This window comes from Anabrus simplex, chromosome 1, assembly GCF_040414725.1.
Source record: "Anabrus simplex isolate iqAnaSimp1 chromosome 1, ASM4041472v1, whole genome shotgun sequence".
NCBI classification, from domain to species: Eukaryota; Metazoa; Arthropoda; class Insecta; order Orthoptera; family Tettigoniidae; genus Anabrus; species Anabrus simplex.
In genome coordinates this window covers 1,477,616,039-1,477,628,173 of record NC_090265.1, presented here as the reverse complement: position 1 = coordinate 1,477,628,173, position 12,135 = coordinate 1,477,616,039, and the positions used below count along the sequence as shown (strand labels likewise).

Genomic DNA, 12,135 nt, shown 5'->3' with positions numbered 1-12,135 from the left:
ACAACGCCATAGGTAAGCACCAACATTTTCTCACTAACAACACTTAAACAAAACCTTCCCATGTTTTCTTTCATTTTCGTCAAATTAACTACAGTTCTTTTCTTCATTTCAGAACCATTCTATAACAACAATAATTCAACAGCTTCATCAAACTTCCATAATACTCTTCAATAGTATAAATTAATTACAACCAACGTTATATAAAATATATTGTCATCGAAGAAGAACACAACAGCTCTCCAACCTTCACGTCAAAAAAACCATACCAACGTTGAGAATTTCCACCCATCATCATCTCTGCAACTTTCTTCTTACAAATTAGGCCAACTATAAACATCTGGTGAACTTCTTGTCAACGCAATCTTGCTGAATAAATCTAATATAACCTACGAAATGTTGACCAATAAATATCACGGACATACGCATGCCAACGTCAAGTAACTTTTGTCAAGCAATTGGAATGTTTTTCCTTCATATTTTTTATACTAAGCTGTATATTTTGACTTTATATCTTTTTACCATATATTTAGCAGTTATTTGACCTACATTTCAAACCTTGACTACGGCTTTAAGCCATCAACTGTCTTTTATAGTCACATGACGCCTTCATTTTTAAATGTACCTCTTATGAATCTACCAGTTTTTATGTATCAATTGTTTGTATTATATATTCTCATTGAACTGATTTCATATGACTTCCACTATGTATTAGACATCTATTAATGACTACGGCTTTAAGCCGTACAATCTTACGACGTCCTAATTAACAAAGAACTACATATGTGTTTATCATTTTATTAGATCAATAGTTATTTCATTGAACATTTTATATGTACTACCTTTGAATCCACTAGTTTTTAGTATCATTTGAATGTAATGTATATTCTCATAGAACTGATATTTTATGCCTTCCACTATGTATTAGACATCTATTAACGACTATGGCTTCAAGCCACCTTCTCTTACTATAGTGGAATCAAACAAGTCCTATTCAACAAAGAACTACATACGTTTTTATCAATATATTGAATTTCTAGTTACTTCATGTACATGTTTATAACTAACATAAATCTTACCTCTCTTATAATCATCAAACACATTTTTGAATATCTTTAACCAGATGCCTGGTAAAATAATAAGGTTTTTGATAATGACTGAAGATGCCTCAAAGTGAGAGGCGAAACATGTCTCATCTGAATAATGTTTTAAAATAAATGCCAACTTCTTGTAATGTATTGAATAGGTGGAAATAAACAAAAGATATTATCCTATATACAGTTTATGAAACTTTCAATACGGACGAAAAATGATTTTCATCACTTGTAATACCCCAGCTTGTCAAAAATGTCCTGATGTTTTTGAAACTTCTGACATGCGCTATTGGTGAAAAATATCTAATTCCCTCCATGGGAATTTAGAATTTTCCATACCCTGGCTTGATGAAAATAATAATACTTCTGGGATACAAAATACAATAATTCAATGAAATCAAATCTACTTACATCATAGGCCAATGATTTGTAGATGAAAATAACAATCAAGAAATCCATGTTAAACAGCAGCAGGCGTGGTGAATATTAGTTTGGAGCATACATAACAGGACGTCCTTGATAAATTAAGCAGATACGTGATAATTGAAAAAGGCTTTACACAATAAAACTTGTTTAGCGTAACACAGGCAAGAAAAAATATAATACACACTGCAAATCACATGCTAGTTCGACTTTAAATCATAGTTGTGGCCTTTTTAGCTTCCTGTAAAAAGTCTTGAGAGAATATTTTGTCATAACAGGGACCAGAACGCCTGGTCTTCAAAATAGAACTAGACTGCAGAGATTCATTGGACATGGAAGACCTGAACTCTGTTCTATTTTTCTTCACAAGGCTGAAAACACGTTCACATTCTGCATTGCTATGGGGCATGATGAGAATAGAGAGCATTACCCTAGAAATTCGGTTATACTTAAGAAGTCCATCGGCTCCACGAATTCTTGATATTTGTGCCCAACTGGAATCACTCGCAGCATCTTTTAGTTTTTTTGTTTTTTTTTTTGCTAGGGGCTTTACGTCGCACCGACACAAATAGGTCTTATGGCGACGATGGGATAGGAAAGGCTTAGGAGTTGGAAGGAAGCGGCCGTGGCCTTAATTAAGGTACAGCCCCAGCATTTGCCTGGTGTGAAAATGGGAAACCACGGAAAACCATTTTCAGGGCTGCCGATAGTGGGATTCGAACCTACTATCTCCCGGATGCAAGCTCACAGCCGCGTGCCTCTACGCGCACGGCCAACTCGCCCGGTCGCAGCATCTTGATTTGCAACCAGTGTCATCTACCTTAAGAGCTGTGAACTGCCTCTGAAGCTCATTCACCACCCCCTCTGTAGTTTCATTCTCTTCCTTGCATAACATGATAAGAAATTTTTCCAAGAAAAAACGAATGGAAGAAAACTGTGCATCTTCAATTTTGTCTAACCTAGCAACTTGAGCATGCGTTAACATATCATTCTTGAGTGGAAACTTGTTGATGATGTAGTCACAGGCAGTACAAAAGTAGTTTCTCACTGATGAAAAGAAAAGAGATTTATCTGGACCTTGGAGATCATTCACTATGTTCAAAGTTTGAATGTCAATAACTAACTCATCATCACTTCTTTGATTTTGAGTCAAGCTGTACTCAACTTCAAGCAATGAGGAGCTTTTGACAATTTTGGGCTTAACAAACTTAGTGAACAATTGCTTTAGCAAATCCATTAGAAGTTCTAATAAAAAGTGAACTTGTGGGGAAGGTCTGAAGGGCAACATTGAATTTGTCAAATACAGGAATAGTCACATGAAGGAAAGTGCAAAAGGCCTTGTTCAAGTTTGAGGATAGGAACATAAACAATTTTTCCTCAAGTGTTGTAGCAGAAGTCTTGCTTTTTAGGATGGGTTTGTCACATTTGGAAGAATATGCTATTCTTTTAGGGGCATGTGTAGTAGCAGAATCAAGAAAACTCTTCTTCTGATACTCTTTGGATCTACTTTGTTCAACTCTAGGTATTTTGAAAGATGTCAAGCTTGTGGAAATGTTTTGGGTACTACATAATATTACTTTCTCCTTGGAGAAAGAAAGAAGCGGATCCCACTGGTCCAGTAGTCTATCCAAACATCTGCCTAAAGATAACCACCTAGTACACATTTCAGAATTTTCTTTGCCTCTTTATTGTGCAAGTTCTGAAATTTCTGAAGGCGTTCTTTCCTTTTGGTATTCTTCTCTAAGAAATAAAATATATCAACAAGGATCTTATCCACTTTAAGTGGTAATCTTCCAGCACCTTTTTCAGCTGCTAGATTAATCCGGTGACAAATGCAACCTGTGACAGCAATACCTGGTCGAACTTCCTTCAGAACTGGTGAAACCCCACTTTTGTGTCCTATCATAACAGGAGCATTGTCAGAGCAGAAAGCCACACAGTTTTCAATTGGTATGTTATGAGAATTCAGCTGTGATAACATCAGGTTACTTATGTTTCGCCCTGTTGAGTCACCCTCTAACGCTCGTATGGATAGCACAGTGCTCACTACTTTTTCTCGCGGAATATTGTAGAATGTAACAACAATAAGATACAACTTGGCATTCATATCATTGCTTCCATCAGTTGCCAAAGAAAATGGTCCATTCTGAAGGCACTTAACGACTTCAGATGATGCATTTTTTGCCATTTTATTTACAATGCATGCCGTTTTTGTGCGACCATAAATGTATTTCTTTGCAACTTTTGATGTGGGAAACATCATCTTAAATAAAGCCTCAGCATGATCAGCTGCATTTAAAGGCACGCTGTGTTCTACCAAAAAGGAAGTAAACAGACACTCAGCCCTAATTACGTCACGGTCAACGTTTCATGACTTGGCAAAAAAGGTGTTGATTTTCTTGTCATCTTCCTTAAAATTTACGTAACTTACGTGCTTACCGCACTTCACATGATTACTTAAATCGTTTTTTCCACCATGTGCAATATTAATATCACACCCACATACCGTATAAAAGGCAAATTTTTCTCCCTTTCTTGATTTTAGTATGCACGGAAAATCAACAGAATATGATTCTTTAAATGTCTGGAAGTACTGTTTCTTGTTGGATTTATTCATGATAACCTATAATAGGAATATAGCGTATGAAAATGTCCGAGAAAAAATGAAAATGTCTCTATATCCATTCAAACATTGATCACTGAACGTCACATAAAATTATAACAAACACTCAAGGCAGTCAAACACTTCATTAATACATGGCAAAGCATACAAAGCCTTACAAGATTAAATGAACACTACGCCAACCCCGTGAATGAAGAATGTGCACATGGTAAAAAACACACACATGTGGAACGAATGTAATTATTCTTCTTCTTTGTAATTTAAGGGGCTTCGCTAATAGCGGTATACCGAGTCAATGGAACGAGTGTAATTAGTCCAACGAATACAGGAAACTGCGAAGCACAAAGTTATAACACAAAACCTCGAACCCTTCATTAAAATATGTCATAACCTCAAAAGGCCACCAAAGAACAACAATCACGTGGTCAAAGAATATAGGTTAAATCACAAGCGAAGGGAGCATCATAATAGTTTGTATAAAAAAATATTAAGAAAAGGGAAAGAGCAGCCTATAACTCTCAGACATTTCACTTCACAATCCAACGAACGGAGCGGAACAAAGAATTTGCGGAGCAGAGCCTGTTGACACCTAAGATTCACATGGAAGAATTGTTATCCCGGCTTTAAATTCAATTGCAACGACGACACAAACATCACATGATTAAAAATACCAATCATATCAAAGAATGAGTTATCGACTATCGTGGACTTGCCTTCGACCCAGACAGACTACGATATATTGTAGTCTGTCTTGCCAAGACCGAGCGTGCTTCGACCCACGCAAACAATCGATTGTACGGAAGTGGAGCGATTATCTAATGTTAACATTTCAAATTTTTGTCCGCGAAGTCATAAAATGACACCGTCCATCCGTAAAACCGTAAAATGCTGCAATTTCCGTAAATTTTATGGACAAACCGTAGAAGTTGGCAGGTATGAGTATGCAACCTTACCACATTCCAGGCAACTGGCTGTTAAGAAAAATATTTATGTGTGATTTGAATCTCCTACCTCGATCACTGTCCATTATCACATATCTCCCCGCCCGCTTGCCATGTGAGCTACTGCGAGACTTGACCTACGGCGCCCACTTCTGTCCACTTCTCAGCCTATACAGTACCGTGTTCCCGATGTGTGCGTCTACCTCCTGTTTTAAAGCATGTGTTCTGCGTATCTGTACTTGTTTTACGGTTTCATTTGAGGTACCCACAATTAATTAATAGTGGTGCTCAAGATTCCTGCTGTCTTCTAGCCCGTAAACACACATCATGTTATATAACCCTCATTTAGGGAGATGGACCGATGTCTTTCAGAATTGTAGTAAATGTGAAGGGATGTATAAAATTGGATCGCAAGGGGCTGGTCGAATATCCGGTATAGTTCTATTTATCGTAATCTATAATCTTCATTTCCGTATTGATGAATTACACAATTAGAAATAGGAAGGGATTTCCACCTATAAATACTTGTTTATTGCACTTATTATGCTACAGGACTGGTTTCGACCCTTTACATAAGGTCATCTTCAGCTGAACCATACATACATATCTATGTGATGAAGCTATGATTAAGATTGTATTGTCAAAGGAATGCCATACGATAATAAACATTAGAAGATGTACAATATTATAGGGAAGGATCCACCTTTCAATACTCCGTAGTAAAAAGTAGTTACAACCTGTTTATTGGGGACCGGTTTCAACACATTTCAACTGTCATCATCAGCCAATTAGCGAAGATCTTAAAACAACTAATATATTGAACACAGGCAAAATATTAACATTGTATCATATCGTAGCAATTCAGTTAATGTTCAAAACACAATAATCACAGTCAAGAGAGTAAACAGAACATCACTATCTTGCGCCGAAAACAAATATATTTGAAGTTCATAAGCAGATCAAGTATGCACTTATGTCAAGTCGTTGCTAGGCAGGTCTTGTAGGCATTTGTTTCTCCGGCCGAAGAGTAAAAGGTGACGTGAATGAAGTCTTAGGAAAACAGTGTAGGATTTAATTTCGTCAAAATCAAAGTGGATATATAGGTTTTAAAATAATTTAAAACGTTAAAAAAGAATAAAGCCAAAGCTAGGGAGTCTTTCATTTTCATGCCCTTCGTGGCCCTTGTCTTCCTTTGGCTGATATCTTCATTTTTCGAAGTATCGGATCCCTTCCATTTTTCTTTTCTTCCCACCCTCCATTCCCCAGGGACTCTGAACTTCGGAGCGTGGGTTGGCGACCACGGGGCCCTTAGCTGAGTCCTGGCATTGCTTCCACTTACTTGTGCCAGGCTCCTCACTTTCATCTATCCTGTCCGACCTCCCTTGGTCAACTCTTGTTCTTTTCCGACCCCGATGCTATTAGGTTTGTGAGGGCTAGGGAGTCTTTCATTTTCACGCCCTTCGTGGCCCTTGTCTTCCTTTAACCGATATCTTCATTTTTCAAAGTGTCGGTTCTCTTCCTCTTTTTTCTTCGAATTAGTGTTATATAAAGGATTGTTGCCCAATTGTATTTCCTCTAATAACAATAACCACCATCACCACCCTCTAATAAACGTTCCCCACCCCCTTTCTCTATTTATCATTTCTTTATCAATTACTACGGCAAGTTGTTTCGAGTTGAACCTCGTGTTTCTTTCATTATTTCTTCCCATTTTTTAACATATTTTTATTTGGCTTTATTCTTTTTTAACGTTTTAAATTATTTTAAAACCTATATATCCACTTTGATTTTGACGAAATTAAATCCTACACTGTTTTCCTAAGACTTCATTCACGTCACCTTTTACTCACTTTACAAAAGAAAATATTTATAAAATCTTCCTATCAATACAATTCAAGTCATCTGTTAGATGAAGCAAAGTCTATACATGTTTCAGCCTAATCTCAAGGCCATCTTCAGTAGTAAAACAATGATTACATAATATACAAACAAATTAAAAAACGTAATGATGTGAAGTGACAGTGATCATGATTAGTGAGTTAAAAACACATTGAGGTGCAAAGTCCTCTCGTCTAATAGATCTTGCTGACTGTTAAATAAAACACTATGCTGAGGAGTGTAGTGAGACCGTCAATACTACGAATAAAACGTGTAACATTTGTAACAAAAAAGTTGTCGTCTCGAATGGAGATGACCTTGTCGGTCTCAAGTCACATTGACAACTCTTTTACTCTTCGGCCGGAGAAACAAATGCCTACAAGACCTGCCTAGCAACGACTTTACATAAGTGCATACTTGATCTGCTTATGAACTTCAAATATATTTGTTTTCGGCGCAAGATAGTGATGTTCTGTTTACTCTCTTGACTGTGATTATTGTGTTTTGAACATTAACTGAATTGCTACGATATGATACAATGTTAATATTTTGCCTGTGTTCAATATATTAGTTGTTTTAAGATCTTCGCTAATTGGCTGATGATGACACTTGAAATGTGTTGAAGCCAGTCCCCAATAAACAGGTTGTAACTACTTTTTACTACGGAGTATTGAAAGGTGGATCCTTCCCTATAATATTGTACATCATCTTATTTCTCTATTCAATACGGAACAATCATGAAGTTTTTAACTTTAAATAAACATTAGGTCACATCCAAATGGGGCATGTCGTAACGTGAACTGGCATATATGTCACTATGTACAACAATGCATTGTATGTCTAAAATGGTATGTTTAAGGTCTTAAAATTAGTTTGATAAAACACATCTCTACTTAAAACTAACTTAGTATGTACAAGATGAATACAATATATGCGAGCACTTCATGCATATGAACGTTCATGTCTTGCTTGTTGTTCAATTCATCTCATTAAAATGTAATTGGCAGTGATTAATGTCTTCAGCCCAATGTTATGCTACAGAACAACGCCCAACTTATTTTTCAAGGTTTTTCCAGCAGTTTCTGATTATTTTATTTCTAGCATAATGCAGTTCAAGTTATACACACAACTGATTATGAATACTTGCAAGTCAAAGGACGAATTGGTTTCTTGTACAGCAGCAGGTGTGGTCTTGCTATTTTGGTGAAAGCTGGAATTTTAGAATTGAATGAATGAGAAAGGGAGTTATGAGGTGAACTTTCCTTTGGTGAAACTGAGCCAGTCTGCACGGAATAATTCTATTTATAGTGCCTTCATCGACATAAAATTTAGTAGCTAACTCTCTTTGCATCGTGGAAGTATTGTTGGAGTGTATCCACAGTAGACATAGGTATTACTAACCACACAAGGAAACCTCAAAATTCCTCAAAAGTGACACACATCAAACTAAATACACTTTTAAAACAAACCAATTGTCACACTGATTAATTACCAATGAATAAGAGTGCAAAGAATGTATATAGAGCATCGGATATAGGAATACGCAAGGTGCAACCTACACTGTTGCCAATCATTGGAAAAATTACTTTAAAAAAGTATCTTGTTCTGATTAATTTGCAAAGTACTGTAGGATTATAACAGAACATTACCTCTACTAAACCAGTTGAGAGGGCATAACCAGTCATGGCTACTGTTGCAAACAGCCCAGCAAGAAACTGGTTCCTCCTTTTGTTAGGAAAATCCGATTCCGCTTCCTTCTTCGACTTGGCTTGGTCCTCTGCAGATTTTTTGGCTTCATATTCTGTAACAATTTCAAGAAGGAAGTTAATATATAGAATCACATAAACCTGTTCTTTTTACAAAAACTTAACATTTTATTTAAATTTTAATTTAATTACCAGCTGTTAACTAATATGACATGCTTATTATTATTATTATTATTATTGCCATTCTAATATCTATGCCATTTCTGTAATGCCTTTGGTGGTCTCCATACAATAACACTTTATGATAATTGTTGTTTAATTGATTCATTGTTTACCAGCATCCTGTATATCGTGTAGTGAAAGCACAAGTTTTCGAGAGCCTTCTTACAGTTTCAGAAGGACGTTGGACAAGTAAAGATTCCTTTAAGTTCAGAAGATGCCACAAGAGCAGTAGCACTGGTTTAGAATGGAAGAAGTTACTGTTAAGTTGCGGAAGTGTTGGAAACCTCAGCTTCAACCATCTGCTGAACTGTGGGAATGTTTCTTTTTCCTTGTCAATGTATTCTGTAAGAATTATTGGTTTTAATAACCAGGGTTAGGATTTTTAGGTGCGCACTTTTTTGCTAGGGTAAATTGAAGCTGGTCGGAAAGATACCAGTGTGAAATTTTGTTTCTAGTAGCAAAAAGAGGCATTTTTCACGCACCTTTCTTCCTTTTTTTTGGGACCATTATCCCTTTTTTCTCCCCCAACAATGCCCGTAATTCCTCCTTTTTTTCTTTTAAGTTTGATTCCAATTTATTCTATAAGATTTCTAATCAATATAAAATATTTAACTTTCAAATAACGTCTCCTCAGCTTGCTATGTTCGTGCGAATAGTAAGCCTACCTTTTCTAGTGAACACCGCGCGGGAGTTGAAAGCACACCTGCGACAATGGAAAATAATTGTGTGTTCGACAAAACCTCTTTCTCTCGATTTACCACCATAATGTAGCTTGCAATAATGCAATTGACGAGTGATTCTATCCCACCAGAATCAGTAGCCTGCTGTTCGTGAATGTGTGTTTGTTACTGTGAGAGACGTCCGCACGGAGGCGGAGGCTGGTGACGCAGAGATGTCAGCAACTGCACCCGCGTACTTCCGAGAATTGAGCCTGGGTTCTGCTTGAAGCTACTAGAAATTGCTGAGACTGCAATTCCAGCATGAATGAGTACATTCTGGTAACTATCGCGGTGTTATAAGAGAGTGTGAACAGCAAGTGAGCGAGTAAGCGCAAGAGTGAGTTGTGTGATAGTCACATTGAGTTAGCAAGTGAACTGGTGTTAGCACTGTTACATTACTAAACAAGTGTACTACTAAATTTTACCAAGCCAAAGGTGTCCAGTGCCCGATTTATTGCTCTGGCTCAGGAATTCAAACAAGATTTCATAGACACTAATGAAACTGTTATGCGATGTACTGTTTCTGATTCAAGAATTTTGCTAGATGAAAAACACCAGTGAGATTGCATCAAACAACACATTTCCAGCACTAAGCATGAAATGAATAAGATTCTTCAAGCAAACAAATCGTGGCAACCTCTATTACGAAGTGCGTTTCAACAGAGTTCTTCAAAAAACCAAAATGTGAAGGAATTAAACATTGATTTGTGTGCAGCTCTTATACAAGCAGGAATTCCACCCAATAAGGTGAACCATCCAGCCTTCAAGGGATTTCTTGAAAAATACACAAAGATGTCAATGCCCAATGACAGTAATTTAAGAAAAAACTACATGGAGCATGTTTACCAAGAAACCATACAAAGAATCAAGGAGAACGTGTCTGATTGCGATGTGGCAATCATTGTGGATGAAACCATAGACTTAATGGAACGATATGTTTTGAACATTTTAGTTTTTCCCTTAGCAGGGAAGAACGTTAAGCCCATATTGTTAAAAATGTATGAGCTGCAGAAAGCCAATGCCAGTACAGTAATGTAATCAATTATGTACTTCTGCCAAAAAATCTGGCCTACTGGTATAGAGTTTGAAAAACTTCTTGTGGTTACGGACCAAGCTCCATACAGGGTTTCAGCTGTTAACCAAATGTAACCTTTATTTCCTAAGTTGAAGCATGTGACATGCTTGGTTCATGCCCTTCACAGGCTTTGTGAATACATAACAACATTGCACATCAATTCACCTCTGCCCTGAAGAAGATTCTACTGAAAGCTCCGAGTCGTGTTGTTGCCTACAGCGAAACCACTGGTCTGCCCCTTCCAAATTTCCCGGTCATTACTCGCTGGGGATCATGAATTGAGTGTACTGCTATGCTGTGCGAGAATTTTGACAAAATGAGAGAGTTTGTGCTTTCTTTGGATCCAGCCGACGCAGGCGCAATTTCCCTCTGGTTTCTGTGGATGTCGAAAGAAGCTTTAGCACCTAAAAAGACATTCTATCTCCTAATAAAAACAGACTTACTTTAAAAAAAGTAGAGATGCTTAATGTCTTGAAATACAACAGCTTCATGTTTTTTTCCTTCTTTTGATGAGTGATAATTTGATGTACTGTTTGTAATTCAATAAACTAGAATAGATGACAGAGAAACCGTTGAATTAGTTGAAAAAACCAGCATCTTTTGTCCCTATTTTTTAACCTTACTTGAGCACATTTTCCCTTCCCTTTCTCATCTGAAATTTGCATCAAAATATCCTACCCTGTTAATAACATTCGCTGCCAAATGGCGAATTTCATTTTTTTAAACAATTATTCATTTTCTGGTAAGATCTTAGTACAAATAAAGTCTAGTGCCAAAACCTTCATAGAGCCTGACAGATAGGGGGCAGAAAAAACATGTAGTTACATCTCGAAAATCTGAAATTACGGCTTCTCCCTCATGCACATTTTTTGGCAATGGTATTTTGCTGCAAAAGGTATGCATTTCATCTGAGCCATAAGCATCTGTTTTACATCATGCATCTAAGATGAACTTTTTTTTTTACAGAATTTTCTTCCATAAAACTACGAATACTATTCTGCATCTATCATCTGACTGATGAGGGTAGGATAATGTATCAGTGACTTCCACTTCTGCCGATTCTTACGTCTTTACTTTATGAACCTCTTGAGCCAATTTACATAACTTTTCTACATCGTTTCTTTACTTTCCCTCCTTTTTCCTGATTTACCCCTTCGTCTCTTGTACCGATCACATTCCATTCGAACAATGTTCTAAGCATTATCATTGTTTCAATCTTGTCAAAACCCTTCATTCTACTGGTTTATATTCCATCCTGTAGCTTAGCTATTCCAATCCCTGTGGTCTTTACATAACTCTTCTTTTTTCTGAACATACTTATCAGAAAATTTATCTCTGCTGCCTGGATCCTACTCACTTCTCTGGATATTGTTTCTGCTTCATATGCAATCCAGAAATCATAAAATAACAGAAAAAGAGATAATCTCAATACAACTAATATGATCAATCAATCAATC

At 36.8% G+C, this 12,135-nt stretch overlaps 1 protein-coding gene across 3 annotated transcripts in view; it reads right to left on the bottom strand.

Annotated features, from left to right (window-relative positions):
- LOC136858425 (metaxin-1) overlaps positions 1-12,135 on the bottom strand; it is a 236,578-nt gene that overhangs the window by 56,365 nt on the left and 168,078 nt on the right. For all 3 annotated transcript variants that reach the window (XM_067137956.2, XM_067137955.2, XM_067137954.2), the window contains exon 6: positions 8,606-8,757. In XM_067137956.2, the coding sequence (XP_066994057.1) occupies positions 8,606-8,757 (152 nt within the window). The remainder of the gene's footprint in view (positions 1-8,605; positions 8,758-12,135) is intronic.